General features: G+C 40.4%; 1 protein-coding gene across 1 annotated transcript; it reads left to right on the forward strand.

The window, feature by feature from the left end:
• The first annotated feature begins 11,574 nt into the window (after positions 1 to 11,574).
• Positions 11,575 to 23,109, forward strand: LOC129865652 (oligosaccharyltransferase complex subunit ostc). The gene is made up of 4 exons (XM_055938592.1): positions 11,575 to 11,812; positions 18,645 to 18,738; positions 18,891 to 19,088; positions 22,868 to 23,109. The coding sequence occupies exons 1-4, from the start codon at positions 11,674 to 11,676 to the stop codon at positions 22,884 to 22,886; spliced, it is 450 nt and encodes a 149-aa protein (XP_055794567.1). The 5' UTR covers positions 11,575 to 11,673; the 3' UTR covers positions 22,887 to 23,109.
• The last annotated feature ends 220 nt before the right edge of the window (positions 23,110 to 23,329 follow it).

The following is a 23,329-nucleotide window of genomic DNA, read 5'->3' on the forward strand; positions in this document are numbered from 1 at the left end:
TCAAATGGTGTAACTGTCCATAGTATTCCTCAATTTGAAGTTGGAGTTGTGATTCTCGATGTGAACTACCATTTTGTTGTTTTGATTGAGACCGAAGTTTGAAAAATGAGTGGACTACTGAACAATGTTCTATTCACTTTGAAAGTGTTGACACTGACATTACATCCAGGAATTGTGTATTTTATTAAAGTTTAAGCAGATTACATGAAATATTAAGATGGTGCTGCATGCGCTTGTATTTCTGAAGGTGAGCAGGCTTTTAAACTGATATTATTTGATGGCTTATACAAGGTAAACAAATTGCTTTACTCCAAACAAACCATTTTTGAAACGAGATTGTAGTCATCCATCTGACAATTTTTACTAATGTTCAGTGGCTGTTGCTGCTATCAAGCTGGCTACGAGTTCTATAGGCTTTACATTTTTGGGAATACTCTGGATTTCATCCAATATACCAGGTGGATGATAAATTTATATAAATACTAACAAGTAAAAGTATTACCGAAAATGGTTTAACCAACCTCTAATCTGTCATTAGCTACCCGTGTACTTTTTTACCCTTTTGTGGTCAGTGCTATCGTATCTTTGGGACATCCCTGCCCTTACCATATGTGTTAAAGGAGTCAAATCAAACTTTATTTGTCACATGCGCCGAATACAAGTGTAGATCTTAACAAGAAATGCTTTTTTACCAAGCCCTTAACCAACAGTGCAGTTCAAGAAAGAGTTACCAAATATACTAAAGTAATAAATATATATAAAGTAACACAAAATGAGGCTATGTACAGGTACCGAGTCAATGTGTGGGGGTAAAGGTGTTAACTCAATGACACAACGACAAGGTTCCAGTTTAACAAAGTCTACTATACCGTATGAACACAGTACAAGGTAGCCATCGCACTCAAGGATAGGTCCATCAAGACTTCCTGCGCAGGTGCACTCTTGACAGAGTGATAGCCCCGTAATAGCAAATATAGGGATACTTAACAATCTCCCACTTTTCTTTAAAGACAAATAAAACAATTAAATGTCCAAGTATTATTCAAGTTCCCCATTACAAATGGGTTGTGACCGTTTTTATTTGTATTACTCAAGCTGCCGCTTTCCATTACTGAGCCTGAAGGGGCACAAGACCGGATGATCCTTTTTTAGTCAGTCAGCAAGCTGTTCCTTTGTGATCGACCACAGAATCCGCTGGATTCTCTGCTTGAAAAAATTCCTTGATGCTGCTAATCTCAAGACGAAGTCTTTTCTCTGTGACAGACCTGGTTGACTTCACAGCATCAACTAATGAGTAGTTGTCAGTGACACAAACTACAGGTAGAATGTGCTGTTTTGTCTCACCAGTGGTAAGCTCTGAGAACCGAGTTGCAAGAAAGATAGCATTGTCAATTCCATCCGCAAGAGCAGCAAGTGTGCTTTGGACAACCCTTCTGATCCTTTTTGACTGCCAACAAATAGGTGAGAATCTTCCACCCTCACCCATTAACACGATTAGATGTCCACCTTGTGTGCCTGCATCTGTAAGGTTCCCTAGGGAAGCATCACTGAAGACAACTAGTTTCAAAGGGTAATCTTTTCCAACATGCTGAAACTTTAAAGTCACTTGTGATTTCAGTTTACGAACAACTTTGATTCCCTCATGAATGGTTTGTACAGTGGCGTGTTTTGTGTTAGATGCCAAGTTGCAACCATCAAACATTACATTAGGTGTACTCTGTCTAGCAACCCATAGAATTTGTCCTATCTTTGACCTCAATTGATCAGCTTCAATTCCACAGAGGGGAATTCCTTTGTACAGCTCTTGAAGAATCCATATGGATAGGTTGAAGATTCTTTATATAGCTCTCCTGTTGCATTAGTATTGTTCCATCAACTGTAATAAACTATGCCAAGATAACAAAAATTATCATGCTCCTCACGGCCGACCTGGAAAACAGCTTTGAGGTGTGGAATCACAGTTGTAGCAAAGGTCTGTGAGCCACCCCAGATAAAGTCACCAACATGACAGGCAAGTACTCCAGTCACATTGCAGTCTTGATCAAGCCAATAGAAGACTGCAGGATCCACTTGTGACATTTTCCAAATGTATTCAGCATTGTTGCCTTGACTTTGTTGTACCAGTAGAGTGAAGCATCTGCCAGGCCATGCACACACTGTTTTAGTTTCCACAGTGTTCCTTCGCTCTTAGCTTCAGGCGGAGGTCGGATGTGAATGTTTATTGACAGCTCCGTTCCCTGCAAAAATGCAGATTCTATGTCTATGGAATTAAGTTTCCATTTTTTCTGGCAGATCACTGTCAGTGAGTCTTTTGGGAGTTCTTTAGCAGCCAGCTCCTCAAAATCTCTAGCCACTAGATGTGCTTTAGGCACTATTCCAGTTAAGGATTCTTTAAGGATCTAGAGGTCGACCGATTAATCGGAATGGCCGATTTAATTAGGGCCGATTTCAAGTTTTCATAACAATCGGTAATCTGCGATTGTTATTTTTGGTCATCGATTGTGGCTGATTTAAAAAAATAAATAATTATGTTATTTTTTTAACCTTTATTTAACTAGGCAAGTCAGTTAAGAACACATTCTTATTTTCAATGACGGCCTAGGAACAGTGGGTTAACTGCCTTGTTCAGGGGTAGAATGACAGATGTTTACCTTGTCAGCTCGGGGATTCGATCTTGCAACCTTCCGGTTACTAGTCCAACGCTCTAACCACCTGCCTTACATTGCACTCCACGAGGAGCCTGCGTGGCAGGCTGACTACCTGTTACGTGAGTGCAGCAAGAAGCCAAGGTAAGTTGCTAGCTAGCGTTAAACTTATCTTATAAAAAACAATCAATCTTAACCTAATCACTAGTTAACTACACATGGTTGATGATTTTAGCTCATGATACTAGCTCATCTAGCGTGTCCTGCGTTGCATATAATTGATGTGGTGCCTGTTAATTTCTCCTCGAATCACAGCCTACTTCGCCAAAAGGATGATGGTTTAACAAGCGCATTCGCGAAACAAGCACTGTTGCACCAATGTGTACCTAACCATAAACATCAATGCCTTAATTTAAAATCAATACACAAGTATATATTTTAAAAACGGCATAGTTAGTTAATATTGACTGCTAACATGAATTTATTTTAACTAGGGAAATTGTGTCAGGTTCTCTTGCGTCTCGTGCAAGCAGTCAGGGTATATGCAGCAGTCTGGGCCGCCTGGCTCGTTGCGAACTGTGTGAAGACCATTTATTCCTAACAAAGACCGTAATTAATTTGCCAGAATTGTACATAATTATGACATGTCATTGAAGGTTGTACAATGTAACACCAATATTTAGACTTAGGGATGCCACCCGTTAGATAAAATACGGAACGGTTCCGTATTTCACTGAAAGAATAAATGTTTTGTTTTCGAAATTATAGTTTCCGGATTTGACCATGTTAATGACCCAAAGCTCATATTTCTGTGTGTTATTATGTTATAATTAAGTCTATGATTTGATATTTCATAGAGCAGTCTGACTGAGCGGTGATAGGCAGCAGCAGGCTCCTAAGCATTCATTCAAAGAGCACTTTCGTGCGTTTGCCAGCAGGTCTTCGCTGTGCTTCAAGCATTGAACTGTTTATGACTTCAAGCCTATCAACTGCCGAGATTAGGCTGGTGTAACCAATGTGAAATGGCTAGCTAGTTAGCGGGGTGCGCGCTAATAGCGTTTCAATTGGTGACGTCACTCGCTCTGAGACGATGGGTAACGATGCTTCGAGGGTGGCTGTTATCGATGTGTTCCTGGTTCGAGCCCAGGTAGGGGTGAGTAGAGGGACGGAAGCTATACTGTTACACTGGCAATACTAAAGTGCCTATAAGAACATCCAATAGTCAAAGGTATATGAAATACAAATGGTATAGAGAGAAATAGTCATATAATTCCTATAATAACTACAACCTAAAACTTATTACCTGGTAATATTGAAGACTCATGTTAAAAGGAACCACCAGCTTTCATATGTCCTCATGTTCTGAGCAAGGAACTTAAACGTTAGCTTTTTTACATGGCACATATTGCACTTTTACTTTCTTCTCCAACACTTTGTTTTTGCATTATTTAAACCAAATTGAACATGTTTCATTATTTATTTGAGGCTAAATTGATTTTATTGATGTATTATATTAAGTTAAAATAAGTGTTCATTCAGTATTGTTGTGATTGTCATTATTACAAATAAATACATTTTAAAAATCGTCCGATTAATCGGTATCAGCTTTTTTTGGTCCTCCAATAATCGGTATAGGTATCAGCGTTGAAAAATCATAATCGGTCGACCTCTAAAGGGTACACACCCACCTTGTTGAAACAGATTTTTGGCCAATGTCTTTGACTTCCTCAAACACTCAATTTTTCCTCCAATTACTGAGCTCATCTAGTTTAGCTGAGTCAAATGACACGTCCTTTGTTTCAAGTACATCATTTTGAATGTCATTCTGTTTTTCTAGATTTTCCATTGGTTCAATTCTGAGATTATCTACAAGTGATAGGTCAGCTGACCCTGATGTATCAGAAAGTGTAGCTGGTTCAGAGTACCTCAAGTTGTACCAGTTCTAGGGATTTCCTTTTGCTTTTCCTGCTTGTCCAATGACGGTTGCTGTATGTGGAATACCACTTTCTCTGTCAATGTATTTAACAGTTTGTCCAGTTTTCAGATTGGAACAACCATGTTGTCTTAACAAATGTGGCTGTTGTTGAATGTTTTCCTCATTTGAACGCTCAACAGTATTACTTGTGTCATGGTTGAAGGGGTCTGCTCCATTTCCTGTGTCAGTTTCAGTGTCCGTATCATTGGATGTGACATCTGGTAGGTTTGTGTCTGTTACTGTGTCCTTTTGTCATTTTCATTAGGAGACTGATTCTCAGCAACAGCCCCTCTATCTTGTTGATCATCTACTTTCCGCAATCTTGAGTGATACACCCTGACAATGGTGCCTCCGTGCCTCACAAATATCACCACGCCATCTTGGCCAATGACTACTCCCGGTCCTTTCCACTCTTGACAGTCAAATCGTTTGTAGTACACTTTGTTTCCAGTTTTGTACTTCTCATCGGTGGGTGGTAGCTGTTTACGCAGAGCCCTGCAAATTCTCTCTGAGCACTCTGCTTCAGTGAACGCTTTTCTCACTGTATGTAGTGCTGAAAGGTGCTTTCCCACCCATGCACTCACCCCTTCTAGTGCTGGTGGCTTGTCAACCAGTACAGAGGGAAGATTAGGGTTCTGCCCTGTCTTACTTCCATGCTGAAGTTCTCTGCCATTTCTCTTATTTCATTATTATTGAACTCTCCATTGTCACTGTACAATTTCTGGGGCGGGCCATGCACACTTATCCAGGAATGAATGAAGTGCTTGACGATGTCACTGGGTTTCTTTGTATTCACAATGCTTCCAGCACTGAAGCATGTGAAGTGGTCGATTATGTGAATGTACCACACACTTGGTCCTAGCTCATGTAGATCTATGTACTTGGAAGCCAGTGGCAAACCAACAGCTGGTTTGGGCTTAGGTTTACTGTATTTTTGACATGTCTCACAACTGTTAACTATCTGCTGTAGAATGGAAATACTCTCATCATCATTATTCCCTGAACTGCTGAGTAATTTCTGAAGTCTGTCAACTGTAGCATGTCCAAACTGTTTGTGAAGCTTTAACAATACTTTGTGTTTTTCTTTTGTGTTCGTGTTCTCTTTGACTGTCAGAATCTCCATGTGCTCTGTGTCCATCAGAATCTCATTTTTACATGGACTCTGTGTGATGTCTTTGTCTAAAATGTTTACACAATAGTGGCCCGAGGTATTAAGTTCAAGAGTCACTGGTTGTTTAAACATCACTACCTTGTCATTTTTTATGTCTAGTACAGCCCCTGCCTTCTTGAGGGAAGCTTTGCTTAATAATAAAGGGCATATATGTAGGGGACCACCTCTGTTTCAATGTGACACTTAGTCTGACCAATTTTTGCTGGTGTCTTAACTCTCTTGGTAGAATGGACGATTCTCTCATCTCCAAATTTGAAAGCTCTGTTGCTTGATGTGTCAATCATATTTTGTACTTCTTTCATATTTAGTTCACTGACATAGCTATCAAGCCATTTTGCACCACACACTGTCCGTGTACATGCAGTATCAATCACAGCAGATCTTAAGGATTCAACTATAAAAATCTCAGTATCAGATTAGTTTGAAAACAGTGTAATGTTACACTGCTCTATCTCTGTGTCTACATTTTCCTCTGTTAGTTTAACTTGTTCATTTTTATGAGGACAGTCTGTAATCCAATGGTAAGTGTTTTGACAAATAGCACATTTTGATCTCCTTCCATATTTGTCCAGTGGATTTGTGCTGGGCAATGGCGCCCTCTTCTGGTTGTCTTGAGAACGTGACCTGTTGGCGCCTCTTCTCTGCTGCTCAGTGTAATATGCTGCGCCACTCACTTGCATTCCAACAGACGTTTTTTTTACTTGCAAGACAACAGACGTCTTTTCACCAAAAATTATTTTTAGTGCAGACTTCATTGATGCAAAAGTCAGCACAGTACAAGCAGTCAAAGCCAACTGTTTCTCCCTACCATCTAGACAGGCAGTATCTAGCAACTTGAAAGCTAACACTGCATCCGGGAGAACCATGTCGTACTTGTGCATCCTATTGTACCTCGGAATCAATGATCTAGTCCGTCATTGCAACCGAAATATCTCTCGTAACACTGTCAAAGTTTGAATATGCCTCGTAGGCATGGTCTTTTTCTTCTTTAAGAAATACAGAATCCAGTGCTCTGATCAAAGTTCCCATACCATCATCCTTTTTCAAATCCTCAACGGATATTTCCAGTGCTGTATCTCTCGCTCTTCCCTCAAGCGATTATACCACCGCAAGTGCAAGTGCTTGCTTTTTCACGTCCAGATTAGTAACACGTGTCCAAGTTAATTTTTCCAACTTTCGTACGACCTCTTCTCGTCGAAGAGAGGTGGCACATTGTAGTTATGAACCATCCTCTGCTACCAATGTTAACTCGAAATGACACAACGACAAGGTTCCAGTTTAACACAGTTTACTATACTGTATGAACACACTACAAGGTAGCCATCGCACTCAAGGCCAGGTCCATCAACAAGACTTCCCGCCAGGTGCACTATTGACAGAGTGATAGCCCCGTAATAACAGAAAAATAGGGACACTTAAAACATGAACTTAACACAGGTTAGTTGAGGTAATTTGTACACGTAGGTAGGGGTGAAGTGACTATGCATAGATCATAAACAGCGAGATGCAGCAGTGTACAAAACAAATGGGGGGGTCAATGTAAATAGTCTGGTGGCCATTTGATTAATTGTTCAGCAGTCTTATGGCTTGGGGGTAGACACTGTTAAGGAGCCTTTTGGTCCTAGACTTGGTGCTCTGTTACTGCTTGCCTTGCCGTAGCAGAGAAAACAGTCTATGACTTGGGTGACTGGATCGATGCAACTGCTCGGCCTCTGTCACATTAACCAGATTGGTGCACATTGAATAATTCTGATCTAACAAAGTGGATATTCGTCAAATCTCTAATTTATATATTGTAACAAGCCCACAATGTGGTTACTTTTCAGGTTTACAAGTAACTGCTAAATGGTAACTCCGGTTTGTATAAGCTGGTTAGCATACAGAAATCAGTGGGGGTAGTTAAACGACTAATACAGTTGATTGGTAACGATGATAAGAACATATATGCTCTCTCTAATTCTCTCCTTCTTTCTTTCTCTCGGAGGACCTGAGCCCTAGGACCATGCCTCAGGACTACCTGGCATGATGACTCCTTGCTGTCCCCAGTCCACATGGCAGTGCTGCTGCTCCAGTTTCAACTGTCCTGCCTGAGGCTATGGAACCCTGACCTGTTCACCGGACGTGCTACCTGTCCCAGACCTGCTGTTTTCAACTCTCTAGAGACAGCAGGAGCGGTAGAGATACTCTCAATGATCAGCTATGAAAAGCCAACTGACATTTACTCCTGAGGTTCTGACTTGTTGCACCCTCGACAACTACTGTGATGATTATTATTTGACCATGCTGGTCATTTATGAACATTTGAACATCTTGGCCATGTTCTGTTATAATCTCCACCCGGCACAGCCAGAAGAGGACTGGCCACCCCTCATAGCCTGGTTCCTCTAGGTTTCTTCCTAGGTTTTGGCCTTTCTAGGGAGTTTTTCCTAGCCACCGTGCTTCTACACCTGCATTGCTTGCTGTTTGGGGTTTTAGGCTGGGTTTCTGTACAGCACTTTGAGATATCAGTTGATGTAAGAAGGGCTATATAAATACATTTGATTTGATATGTGTTGGGGTTGACATCCATACAAGCATTATATGATTTTTACATTATGGTGTGAAATACAAAAAATACCTCTTTACTGCATCTATACCCCTTACCTAACTATTTAGCCTGTAGCCCATGATAGAAATCAGCATTTTAAAACAAAAAATATTTAACCTTTATTTAACTAGGCAACTGTAGCCTAGACAAGATGTAAACTGAACAATTTAGCAGTTTGCTTAGTTCAAATGAAGACTAATTTATTCAACATGAATATATTTCGAGGTATGAAGTGCTTGTTTCCCAATTGTCTGCTGGAATAGGCTACTGAGGATGGGGGTCATAATTTCAATCACTAAATGAAATATGAATAATATGTATATGAATTGAATATCCCTTTTTAGACTAATCTTTTTATTTCACCTTTATTTAACCAGGTAGGCCAGTTGAGAACAAGTTCGCATTTACAACTGCGACCTGGCCAAGATAAAGCAAAGCAAAGCAGTGCAACAAAAACAACAACACAGAGTTACACGTGGGATAAACAAACATACAGTCAATAACACAATAATAGAAACATCTGTATACGGTGTGTGCAAATGAAGTAAGGAGGTAAGGCAATAAATAGGCCAATAGTGGCAAAGTAATTACAATTTAGCAATTTACACTGGAGTGATATGTGCAGATGAGGATATGCAAGTAGAAATGCTGGTGTGCAAAAGAGCAGAAAAACAAACATGGGGATGAGGTAGGTAGTTGGTTGGATGGGCTGTGTACAGCTGCAGCGATCTGTAAGCTGTTCTGACAGCTGACGCTTAAAGTTAGTGAGGGAGATATAAGTCTCCAACTTCAGTGATTTTTGCAATTTGTTCCAGTCATTGGCAGCAGAGAACTGGAAGGAAAGGCGGCCAAAGGAGGTGTTGGCTTTGGGGATGACCAGTGAAATATATCTGCTGGAGTGCGTGCTATGGGTGGGTGTGGCTATGGAGACCAGTGAGCTGAGATAATGCAGGGCTTTACCTAGCAAAGACTTACAGATGACTTGGAGCCAATGGGTTTGGCGACGAATATTTAGCGGGGACCAGCCAACAAGAGCATACAGGTCGCAGTGGTGGGTAGTATATGGGGCTTTGGTGACAAAACGGATGGCACTGTGATAGCAAATTGAATGTAGTCTGAGTAGAGTGTAGGAGGCTGTTTTGTAAATAACATCGCTGAAGTCAAGAATTGGTAGGATAGTCAGTTTTACGAGGGTATGTTTGGCAGCATGAGTGAAGGAGGCTTTGTTGCGAAATAGGAAGCCGATTCTAGATTTAATTTTGTATTGGAGATGCTTAATGTGAGTCTGGAAGGAGAGTTTACAGTCTAGCCAGACACCAAGGTATTTATAGTTGTCCATATATTCTAAGTCAGAACCGTCCAGAGTAGTGATGCTAGTCGGGCGGGCAGGTTCGGGTAGCGATCGGTTGAAGAGCATGCATTTCATTTTACTAGCATTTAAGAGCAGTTGGAGGCCACAGAAGGAGTGTTGTATGGCGTTGAAGCTCGTTTGGAGGTTTGTTAACACAGTGTCCAAAGAGGGGCCAGATGTATACAGAATTGTGTCGTCTGCGTAGAGGTAGATCAAAGAATCACCTGCAGCAAGAGCGACATCATTGATATATACAGAGAAAAGAGTCGGCCAGAGAATTAAACCCTGTGGCACCCCCATAAAGACTGCCAGAGGTCCAGACAACAGGCCCTCCGATTTGACACACTGAAATCTGAGAAGTAGTTAGGGAACCAGGCGAGGCAGTCATTAGAGAAACCAAGGCAGTTGAGTCTGCCGATAAGAATACGGTGATTGACAGAGTCGAAAGCCTTGGCCAGGTCAATGAAGACGGCTGCACAGTACTGTATTTTATCGATGACGATTATGATATCGTTTAGGACCTTGAGTGTGGCTGAGGTGCACCCAGGACCAGCTCAGACACCAGATTGCATAGCGGAGAAGGTACAGTGGGATTCGAAATGGTCGGTGATCTGTTGGTTCACTTGGCTTTTGAAGAATTTGACTACTGTTACATCAATCTAATGCGTTGTAACTGATTGGCAACTGCGAAAGAGCTTTGATAACTTCCAATTTAATTAACAAAGCATGGTCATTAATAATTGCATAATAACCCAAGTTTACAACAAACTGAAGTTTATAGGCTATTTATGAAATTGGTTTGCCAGCTCCGTGTAGGTTACACGTGACACAAATTGATTTGCAATGACTCCAGTGATATCGTCATTTCAACATATGTATTGTATCAAATGGTGTCCAAAAATGGCATATACATTAATAGGCTACTTGATGGCCAACAGTGACAAATGTATAATTCTCTACATTTAATGTCAGTTTCAATGAGGACTTTTCCCCATAAAAAGAACCACGCGAGGAACTTCCATTTCAAATTTCCAGAGACCCATGAACTAAGCATGCATAAAACACTTCGCTTGATAGTTTTCTTTACGCAAAGTCAACATTCGAATGCAGTTTAAACCACCCCCGAGGGAATGTATGTAATGCTCTAGTGCGGCCAATGTCGTTTTCCAGTGATTTATATCCATCATTTCTTGATGTGCATAAATTGTAGCATATTAATCTGTTTCATGGGGAAAAGGTTGGAGATGGGTTTCTCTATAACCACAATCTAAATCGCCTACCTACAGCTCACGTGACTCAGGCAATAGCTGTTGGGCTCTCTCAACACACACCACTACGTCCCTCCCCACCACTCTTGCTCAACAGCCTGCCTCACAGTCAGCAGTAGGGTCACAATGAATTATATATATTTTAAAAGAAATGCCATGGCGGCCGTGGTGCAACTTGGAAATAGCCCAGGGACTGGGTGAATAGTCAGGACCGAGGGAAAAATGAACGGAGCTAAGTACAGAGAGATCATTGATAAAAACCTGCTCCCCAGAGGCCCAAAAACCCGCAACCAATACATTTTTCACAAGCAACATCGTTCTCAAAGTAAACTGCGAGGTTGCAACCTGGAAACACTGATGGGGAAGAAAAAACAAAAGGGTTTGAGCTCTAACCGTTGATTGTCGCACAACAACCACGTCACCACTAAGGTCTTACCAGATACATGACACATTTCAGAGTAAAATAGACCTTTCGTCACATTTTGTCAGTATTCGGGTATAGTGATTTTGGATATCACATTTTTCGAATCATGAAATCTATTTTCTCATTCAAATAATGGCACTGGCTTATGAAGTGTTTATCAACGAACTAGATTTTCGGTACTTCCTGGACACGTCGACGTACCAGACAGAAACCGGAAATCTGTTTACCGAAAGAGTACATTCGTTTTGAATTATGGAGACATTATACGGTATACCTTTCGCAGTGTTGGAATGTCCAAATATAAAACTCAAAAAGCCGTCATGGTTGCACATGCCCTCTGCTATGACAGTCTATGCGATCGTTATTGTATCGTACTTTCTCATTACTGGAGGTAAGTTGTCTAACACTGCTGCTAGCTGTAACAGATCTCTCAACTAGTCTTAGTCGACTCGACGATTTACGATGGAGTTGAGTGGTGACTAGTATGGCTGGACTGGCACTCCGTCACACAAAATTACGTTGTTTTATATGTATAAATGTGTGTAATTGTGGGATATTCTTAGGGTGCTGAAATCAGTAAATGTGATGTGTGATGTCAGAGCTCCAGTCCGCCTACACCAGTCACTGCTAAACTCTATGTTAAATCGTGGAGTTGAGTGAGTTTCGTCAGCTACTTAACTCCAGGATTTGTAACTTATGTAAAATTATTTAGTTAACATACACATTGAGGAAAAACCGGTACATGCAGTCAGACCTATACAATCGGCTAATTGGTGTTGCAAAAAAATTCATAAGAACACATAATTAACATTACGAACCAGTTTTGTGCCAACCATCAACAAAATCTGCTTTTTCCAAGCACACCCATTCTGTTAACATCTGAGTCAACCAGTGATCTGTTTGTGCAGTAATGTTGAACTTTTTTTTGATGTAGCTAGTGAACTAGTTTTTTAAAAGTAAAGTAGTTAAACAAAAGGTAGCTTTACTGTGTCAATTAAGTAATCGGTAGCTTGGTAATTTCGAGTCTTATTAATCAAGCAGTAATACACACTTAATTGGTATAAACAATAAAACTAATACCTGCAAAATCATGTAAATGTTCCTTACAAGCTAGAATCTTAAATGCAATTACATTTAAACATACTATACCGGTTTATTTGTGTGGTCTGTCCTACAGCTGCTAGAAATTTGAGACAAAATATCTCCAAGGAAGTATTGTTTACGCAACTTTTTGAAAGCCCATAGGTACAGTGCATTTGTAAAGTATTCAGACCCCTTGACTTTTTTCAAATTTTGGTTACGTTGCAGCCTTATTCTAAAATGGATTAAATTGTTTCCCCCCGTCAATCTACACACAATACACCATAAGGACAAAGCAAAAATAAAAATATATTTTTTTGTAACCAATGTATATATGTAAATGTAATATATATATATATATATATATATATATGTGTGTGTATATATATGTGTGTATATATATGTGTGTATATATATATGTGTGTATATATATATGTGTGTGTATATATATATATGTGTGTATATATATATATGTGTGTATATATATATGTGTGTGTATATATATATGTGTGTATATATATATATATGTGTGTATATATATATATATGTGTGTATATATATATATATGTGTGTATATATATATATGTGTGTATATATATATATGTGTATATATATATATATATGTGTATGTATGTATGTATATATATGTATGTATGTATGTATATATATATATATGTATATATGTATATGTATGTATGTGTATATGTATGTATGTATATATGTATGTGAATATAAAAAAAGTATTCAGACCCTTTACTCAGTACTTTGTTGAAGCACCTTTTGGAAGTGATTACAGCCTCGAGTCCTCTTTGGGTATTTTTACATTTACATTTACGCTACAAGCTTGTCACACCTTTATTTGGGGAGTTTCTCCCATTTATCTCTGCAGAACCTCTCAAGCTCTGTCAGGTTGGATGGGGAGCGTCGCTGCACAGCTATTTTCAGGTCTCTCCAGAGTAGAGGTTGACCGATTTATGATTTTTTTAAATGCCAATACCTATTATTGGAGGACCAAAATAAGCCGATGCCGATTAATCGGCCGATGAATTTTTTTTTAACCTTAATTTGTAATAATGACAATTACAACAATACTGAATGAACACTTATTTTAAATTAATATAATACATCAATAAAATCAGTTTAGCCTCAAATAAATAATGAAACATGTTCAATTTGGTTTAAATAATGCAAAAACAAAGTGTTGGAGAAGAAAGTAAAAGTGCAGTATGTGCCATGTAAGAAAGCTAACGTTTAAGTTCCTTGCTCAGAACATGAGAACATATGAAAGCTGGTGGTTCCTTTTAACATGAGTCTTCAATATTCCCAGGTAAGAAGTTTTAGGTTGTAGTTATTATAGGAATTATATGACTATTTCTCTCTATACGATTTGTATTTCATTTACCTTTGACTATTGGATGTTCTTATAGGCACTTTAGTATTGCCAGTGTAACAGTATAGCTTCCATCCCTCTCCTTGCCGCTACCTGGGCTCGAACCAGGAACACATCGACAACAGCCTCCCTCGAAGCAGCGTTACCCATGCAGAGCAAGGAGAACAACTACTCCAAGTCTCAGAGCGAGTGACGTTTGAAACGCTATTAGCACCCCGCCAACTAGCTAGCCATTTCACATCGGTTACACCAGCCTAATCTCTGGAGTTGATAGGCTTGAATTCATAGACAGCAGAGCTGCTGGCAAAACGCACGAAAGTGCTGTTTGAATGAATGCTTACGAGCCTGCTGGTGCCCACCATCGCTCAGACTGCTCTATCAAATCATAGACTTAATTATAACATAACACACAGAAATACGAGCCTTAGGTCATTAATATGGTCGAATCCGGAAACTATCATCTCGAAAATAAAACATTTATTCTTTCAGTGAAATACGGAAATGTTCCGTATTTTATCTAAGGGTGGCATCCATCAGTCTAAATATTCCTGTTACATTGCACAACCTTCAATGTTATGTCATAATTACGTAAAATTCTGGCAAATTAGTTCGCAATGAGCCAGGCAGCCCAAACTGTTGCATATACCCTGACTCTGCGTGCAATGAACGCAAGAGAAGTGACACAATTTCACCTGTTTAATATTGCCTGCTAACCTGGATTTTTTTTAGCTAAATATGCAGGTTTAAAAATATATACTTCTGTGTATTGATTTTAAGAAAGGCATTGATGTTTATGGTTAGGTACACATTGGAGCAACGACAGTCCTTTTTCGCGAATGCGCACTGCATCGATTATATGCAACGCAGGACACGCTAGATAAACTAGTAATATCATCAACCATGTGTAGTTATAACTAGTGATTATGATTGATTGAGTGTTTTTTATAAGATAAGTTTAATGCTAGCTAGCAACTTACCTTGGATTCTTACTGCATTCGCGTAACAGGCGGGCTCCTCGTGAGGCAGGTGGTTAGAGCGTTGGACTATTGCAAGATTGAATCCCTGAGCTGACAAGGTAAAAATCTGTTGTTCTGCCCCTGAACAAGGTAGTTAACCCACCGTTCCTAGGCCGTCATTGAAAATAAGAATGTGTTCTTAACTGACTTGCCTAGTTAAATAAAGGTGTAAAAAAACAACAAAAAAACAATCGGCATACAAAATTACCGATTTCCGATTGTTATGAAATCTTGAAATCGGCCCTAATTGTTCTTCTATTCCGATTAATCGGTCGACCTGTACTCCAGAGATGTTCGATTGGGTTCAAGTCTGGGCTTTGGCTGGGCCACTCAAGGACATTCAGAGAATTGTCCTGAAGTCACTCCTGCGTTGTCCTGGCTGTGTGCTTAGAATCGTTGTCCTGTTGGATGGTGAACCTTCGCCCCAGTCTAAGGTCCTGACCGCTCTGGAGCATGCTTTCATCAAGCTTTGCTCCGTTCATCTTTCCCTCGATCCTGACTAGTCTCCCAGTCCCTGCCGCTGAAAAACATCCCCACAGCATGATGCTGCCACCACCATGCTTCACCGTTGGGATGGTGGCAGGTTTCCTCCAGATGTGACGCTTGGCATTCAGGCCAAAGAGTTCAATCTTGGTTTTATCAGACCATATAATCTTGTTTCTCATTGTTTGAGAGTCTTTAGGTACCTTTTGGCAAACCCCATGCCGGCTGTCATGTGCCTTTTACTGAGGAGTGGCATTTGTCTGGTCACTACCATAAAGGCCTGATTGCTGGAGTGCTGCAGAGATGGTTGTCCTTCTGGAAGGTTGTCGAATCTCCACAGAGAAACTCTGGAGTTCTGTCAGAGTGACCATCAGGTTCTTGGTCACCTCCCTGACCAAGGCCCTTCTCCCTCGATTGCTTATTTTGGCTGGGCGGCCACCTCTTGGTGGTTCCAAATTTCTTCCATTTTAATAAGGATGGAGGCCACTGTGTTCTTGGGGACCTTCATTGCTGCAGAAATGTTTTGGTACCCTTCCCCAGATGTGTGCCTCGACAAAATACTGTCTCGGAACTCTACGGACAATTCCTTCGACCTCATGGCTCGGTTTTTGCTCTGACATGCACTGTCAACTGTGGGACCTTATATAGAAAGGTGTGTGCCTTTCCAAATTAAGTCCAATCAATTCAATTTACCACAAGTGGACTCCAATCAAGTTGTAGAAACATCTCAAGGATGATTATTGGAAACCGGATGCACCTGAGCTCAATTTCGAGTCTCATAGCAAAGGGTCTGAATACTTATTTACATAAAGTATTTTCTAAAATAGAAAATAAAATGTTTTCGCTTTGTCATTATGGGGTATTGTGTGTAGATTGAGGGGCGTAAAAATAATTGTATCCATTTTAGAATAGTCCTGTAACGTAACAAAATGTTGAAAATTCAAGGGGCCTGATTACTTTCCGAATGCACTGTACATGATTTGGTTCAGCACCGAGGTAAAATACGTTTTATATTGGATATTCAGTTCGCCTCAATTTTGCCATGACAATGAACATTGTATATTCTGAATCAGATGAGGGAGAACAATCCACACTTTGCTATTTTTTTTTTGTATAAATAAATAAATCACTCAACGTGTGGATTGTTCTCCCTCGTTCAGAATATACTATTTTCAAGGTCATGGCATGCTTGGTTCAATAGCTAAACTGAGCAAAAATATAAACGCAACATGTACAGTGTTAATCCCATGTTTCATGAGCTGAAATAAAACATCCTAGAAATGTTCCATATGCACAAAAAGCTTATTTTTCTCTAATTATTTGGGACAAATTTGTATGCATCCCTGTTAGTGAGCATTTCTCCTTTGCCAAGACAATCCATCCAACTGACAGGTGTGGCATATCAAGAAGCTGATTAAACAGCATGATTATTACACAGGTGCACCTTGTGCTTGGGGACAAAAGGCCACTCTAAAATGTGCAGTTTTGTCACACAACACAATGCCACGGATATCAACTTGAGGGAGTGTGCAATTGGCATGCTGACTGCAGGAATGTCCACCAGAGCTGTTGCCAGAGAATTTCATGTTCATTTCTCTACCATAAGCCGCCTCCACCACAGTATTAGAGAATTTGGCAGTACATCCAATCGGCCTCACAACCCCAGACCACATGTATGGCGCTGTGTTGGTGAGCGATTTGCTGACTGCAACATTGTGAACAGTGTCCCATGGTGGCGGTGGGGTTATGGTATGGTCAGTTATAAGCAACAGACAACGAACACAGCGATTGCAATTAGCGATGGCAATTTGAATGCACAGATACTGTGACAAGATTTTGAGGCCCACTGTCGCTCCATTCGTCCGCCGCCGCCATCACCTCATGTTTAAGCATGATAATGCATGGCCCCTTGTCGCAAGGATCTGTACACAATTCCTGGAAGCTGAAAATGTCCCAGTTCTTCCATAGCCCATTGAATATGTTTGGGATGCTCTTGATTGACATGCACAACAGCGTGTTCCAGTTCCCACCAATATCCAGCAACTTCGCACAGCCGTTGTAGAGGACTGGGACGACATTCCACAGTCCACAATCAAAAGCCTGATCAACTCTATGCGAAAGAGATGCAGGGGCTGCATGAGGCAAATGGTGGTCACACCAGATACTGACCGGTTTTCTGATCCACGCCTCTACCTTTTTGTTCAGGTACCAACAGATGCATATCTGTATTCCCAGTCATGTGAAATACATAGATTAAAACTAGCCTAACATACCGACCGTACCGTTGCTAAATGTACACATACATGTTATTCAATCATTGCACCCAAGTCCCGTCTCTCCCATCTCCTCATTGGTTTTTAGGAGCATTTACCCACATAGGTGATTGAAAGATGAGCTGAGGTCTACACTAGAGTCCAGTGAGTAGTGGTAATGCACCTTAAAGTTGGTTGTCAACCGCTATTTAAAGTCCAAAGAAGAAGCCTGAAATGGGAGAGATTACTAGAATCAAACTCGGTTTACCGTTTTATGTGTGGATTAATTGTCGGAGTAGAGGACCTTGTGCATTTCAGGTAAAAAACAACCCAACGTTTATATCCCAGGACAAATTAGCTAGAAACAGCACGCTAGCTAGTGAAATTGCCATAAATGTTTGCTTATCGACCTGTCTCCAAATGAATATAATTGGTTCAGAGTTCGTTTTGATATTTCAACCTGTGTCCTGCGCGCGATGGCGGACGCATGCACGGTCTGGTCAGCATCTAACTTTACCTCTGTACCTAACCATATAACTACAGGCACTCTTAAAAAGTTGGGTAAACAATACTGTGGATAATTTGTGTCAAATTTTGATCAGCTGAAGGAGTTAAGTTTAAATGTAATTTTATTCAACATTCTGGCTTGTAAGTAACATTTTACAAGATTTTGCAAGAATTCATTTCAGGCTGTATATACCAGTTGTGTATTACAGCCTGATTAATTACACTAGGTAATGTTAAACTATATTCTCAGAGTAGCTTCCCCAACACTGGCTAATGAACCGTGAGTCATTTTTTTAGGGGATTTGTATAGGCTAATTGTAGCAAGCCAGCTCAGATGGTCTGGGCTAGCATTGCACCTTCATTTGCCCTCGCACATCACGTTTACCATGCCAATTAATATACTATGCCAATGCATAGCTAACTATTGATTTTCTTTCTAGTTACTTTAGCTAAATATTTCGAAGGGCTTTCATCGTGTCTCTCCCCCATCTGCAGGCATCATCTACGATGTCATTGTGGAACCACCTAGTGTGGGTTCAATGACGGATGAACATGGGCACCAGCGGCCAGTTGCGTTTTTGGCATACAGGTAAGTACGCTGCCCCTTTGCCAGTGTATGCTGTTCCTGCATTGTCAACGCTTGGGACCATCATTTACTCCATTATCATAATTATCTGCATTGTATTGCCAAAAATGTAAAGGGTAGTCATAAACACTTTATTTGTTCTCTTTCACATGAAGAGTGAATGGCCAGTACATCATGGAAGGGTTGGCCTCCAGTTTCCTCTTCACTATGGGAGGCTTGGGCTTCATAATCCTGGATCGCTCCAATGCCCCAAACATCCCTAAACTCAACCGCTTCCTCCTGCTGTTCATTGGTTTTGTAAGCGTCCTGCTCAGCTTCTTCATGGCCAGGGTATTCATGAGAATGAAACTTCCGTAAGTATTCTCTTGTGAAGATTTATTAGGATGTCTCCAAACCAAAACACATGAAACTAATGTCTGTGGGGTGAGGAGAAATTAGCTATTTTCTGATGGACAGCACAACACAAACCTAGGCCCTTCCCCAACACACTGCTCCCATTGAAAACCATTAAGTTTCTGTGTTTTTTACACATTTGTTTGTCTAGTTTGAAGACGACCTAATCGTCACAACACAAGCAACACTCTTGATGGGATGGTTGAGATAGATGTTTGGGTTTTGCACAACCACTCAAAAGATGTATGTTGTTTGATACCACTCAATGAGCGGATAAAAATAGAACTGGGGTTCCTTCAGTTCGATTCAATGTTTGCTACGTTGCATGGTGTTTTGTAGTGAATTACATGTTTCCCCAAAACGGTGTGCACTGTTCTTCAACAGCCTTTGGTGGGAGTGGTGAGGTGTGGCCTGATCAATATGGGTGTTACCATTTCAAATCGCAAAACACACACCATACACATTCTCCCTCTGGGCCACCATAATCGCACTGTTCTTCAACTAATACTGCCACTTGCGCACTTATCTTCTGCACATCTATCACCATAGTGTTTAATTTCCCATACTGTAATAATTTCGCCACTATGGCCTATTTATTGCCTCACCCCACTTATCCTACCTCATTTGCACACACTGTATATAGACTTTCTCTTGTATTATTGACTGTATGTTTGTTTATTCCATGTGTAAATCTGTGTGGTTGTTTTGTGTCACTGCTTTGCTTTATCTTGGCCAGGTCACAGTTGTAAATGAGAACTTGTTTATCAACTAGCCTACCTAGTTAAATAAAGGTTAAATAAAATAAATAAATAAACTAGTCGTTCAGTACAGTCACGTTTCCGTTACACCCTGCTCAATCGTAATGAACGCACCACTGTCTTCGTCACAGTAAAGTCTATTGCAGGACAATTATTTTGAAATGTTGTAATGCATCTAAACACCAGACTTAAAAAGTGAAGTAAAAAATTATAATCTAATGCAGACATTCTCCTTTTCCTCGAAGTACCCCCAGCCAGCCCAGTTATTTAATGTATTCCAGAACCAGCACTGCTGATTCAACTAATAAAGGGCTTAATGGAGGCCATTTGAATCGTCTGTGCTAGTTCTTGAATACATCAAACAAGTGGACTGGCTGGGGGCAAAGTGTGTGGATAAATGAACATGTCTTACTCAGGCATTTTACTGTTGAAAGAAATTGTCTGTGTCAGTGGTCGTTCCCGCTCTCGTGTGAGGATGTTTTACCGCATTAGCTCACAGTTCTCACAGGCTGTAACATAATGTGGAAAAAGTCAAGGGGTCTGAATACTTTCTGAAGGCACTGTAGCTAACTGATAGTTATACACAAAGCAATAATTTTACTTCATATCTTGTTTCGTCTCTATTGCTATTGTCTTGGCTGGAAGAAGATTTAGTGAATTGGGAGATGCAGAATGAGAATACAGTAGGGGGAGTGCAAGTACTTCTCAAAATGTAATGTTGTATGCGTTCTCAACACTCGTCTTCTGGGAATGCACTCGGAGCATGAGAGTGTGGAGCACGGTAGTATGCATATTGAGAAACAGACACTATTTTAGACTATGATAATGTTGACAAAACACTATGGATGTATCTCCAAATGGCACCCTATTCCCTATATAGTACACTACTATTAACCAGGGCCCATACTTCCCTGGAAAAACTAGTGCACTATATATGGATGTTTTTTAAATGTTTTAATTTAACCTTTATTTAACTAGGCAAGTCCCTTAAGAACAAATTCTTATTTACAATGACGGCCTAGGAACACTGGGTTAACTGCCTTGTTCAGTGGCAGAACGACAGATTTTTACCTTGTCAGCTCAGGGATTTGATCTAGCAACCTTTTGGTTACTGGCTCAACGCTCTAACCACTAGGCTACCTGATGCCCCAATAGGGTGCGGTCATTTGGTACAAAACCTAAGACTATAAAATATCGAAGGATGCTAAATATAGGCCTATCCCGTTGGGCACCGACGTCAAGTCAACATCTATTCCACGTTGGTTCAACGTAATTTCGTGTGTGCCCAGTGGGATATCTAAAAACCTGTATTTTGAGTGGAACATCCCTTGTCCAGGCACAGTGGTGTTGTGTCATCAAAATTAGAGCTGTTGCATTAGCAGAATGTGATGCTCATATTTCACATTCTGTGATATAATTGGAATGGAAAAGTCGCAATGCTCGCTCACCAATAAACTCTTTTATTTTAACAACTATTAAAAGCTTGACATTTCAGCCTTCATCAGAACAATGACACAGAGGGAATAGACAAGTACGTATAGGGATGGGGGGGAGACAATTAGGGAGAACTCTATTCAGCTGGCAGTGCCAATGAGAGGTGCGACAGTCAATACAAGTACGTCCGCAGGGTAAGAAATACTGTGGTAAGGCAAAATACAGATTAGAAAACAATAATGCAATGGAAAAGGCTGTGCAATCAAATTACAACTGCAAAAGATAGTGAAGATGTAAAATCATTGCATTGTTCAGGCTTTATCTGCCTTCAAGGACATTTTTTGGGGGAACAAATACTTAATGGAAAATACGTGTTGTATTTTCCATTAAGTATTTGTTCCCCCCAAAAATGTCCTTGAAGGCAGATAAAGCACATATAACGTTTTATAACGAGATCAAAGACTTTTGCATGTGAACTGGGAATCCTAAGTCATTACTCCACATGCTTGACATACATCACTTTGTTTTGAGCCGACATCGCTTTCAGCTTTGAACTGGACACCTGGCTCAAACCCAGGTGTTTTTCACCTGGTTCAAACCCCTCTTGAACTGTGAATCGGGACAGCTTAATCAATGTTCTGATGGCCATTGATAAATGCTGAAACATCAAACTTTTACTAATTGTTGTTTAAATAAAATGAGTGCTTAATGGTGAGCGAGCATTTCCCCTTTTCAACTCACGTTGGTTAAGCCCCCTCCACTTCTTTCCAACGTACACTACATTACCAAAAGTATGTGGACACCTGCTCATCGACCATCTCATTCCCTAATCATGGGCATTAATATGGAGTTTGTCCCCCCCCTTTGCTGCTATAACAGCCTCCACTCTTCTGGTAAGGCTTTCCACTAGGAACATTGTTGCGGGGACTTGCTTCAATTCAGTCATGAGCATTAGTGAGTGAGGTTGGGCACTGATGTTGGGCAATTAGGCCTGGCTCGCAGTTGGCGTTCCAATTCATCCCAAAGGTGTTCAATGGGGTTGAGGTCAGGACTCTGTGCAGGCCAGTCAAGTTCTTCCACACTAATCTCAACAAACCATTTCTGTATGGACCTTGCTTTATGCATGGCGGAATTGTCATGCTGAAACAGGAAAGGACCTTCCCCAAACTGTTGCCACAAAGTTGGAAGCACAGAATTGTTTAGAATGTCATTGTATGCTGTAGCGTTAAAATTTCCCTTCACTGGAACTAATGGGCCTAGCCACGTTAAGTCACTGAGCTCTTCAGTAAGGCCATTCTCTTGCCAAAGTTTGTCTATGAAGGTTGCATGGCGGTGTGCTCAATTTTATACATCTGTCAGTAACAGGTATGGCTGAAGGGGTGTCCACATACTTTTGTATATATAGTGTGTATATCAATCAGTTATTTACCTGAACTGCTGACAAATTTTTAAAGTTTTGTCATTGAGGATCCTCCTGTTAATTTTGACCGCACATGTTGGAAGCCTACTCTAATCTGTCTCTACCTTTCCTTTATATTTCCCTGCAGTGGGTACCTCATGGGTTAAAGATGGACACAACATATTCCAAAGATGAAGAAAGAAGGGCAAAGACAAGTATAACTTGCACAATCACTGATTATGTACTAACGCTTCAATTGATTTAAGCCAGCCTAAACATTCAACACATTTAAATTGCAAATGTAGAATTGACAGGAACATCCTTCCCGAGCAATACGTCTTTGACCATGTTTCAGTGGTGTATTAAAGGCCAGTGCTGTCAAAAACGAGATTTCTTGTGTTTTATATATTTCCTAACTGAGGTTTTAATAATAAATAAATATAATATTGTGAAAATGACAATGCCGTTTTAGTGTAAGACCTGATTGAAAAGACTGCCTGAAATTTCAGCCTATTTTGGTGGGATGGAGTTTTTGCCTGCCTGGTGACATTACCAGGCGGTATGTTAATACAAGGTTTCCCAAACTCGGTCCTGGGGCCCCCCCAGGTAC

Source organism: Salvelinus fontinalis, chromosome 11, assembly GCF_029448725.1.
Source record: "Salvelinus fontinalis isolate EN_2023a chromosome 11, ASM2944872v1, whole genome shotgun sequence".
Lineage (NCBI taxonomy): Eukaryota > Metazoa > Chordata > Actinopteri > Salmoniformes > Salmonidae > Salvelinus > Salvelinus fontinalis.

Bases quoted from the DNA above. Each gene is read 5' to 3' on its own strand.
- LOC129865652 (XM_055938592.1), top strand. From the start codon at position 11,674: ATGGAGACATTATACGGTATACCTTTCGCAGTGTTGGAATGTCCAAAT. The intron at 11,813-18,644 runs GTAAGTTGTCTA...CCCCATCTGCAG, and splicing joins GTACTTTCTCATTACTGGAG to GCATCATCTACGATGTCATT. The intron at 18,739-18,890 runs GTAAGTACGCTG...TTTCACATGAAG, and splicing joins GTTGCGTTTTTGGCATACAG to AGTGAATGGCCAGTACATCA.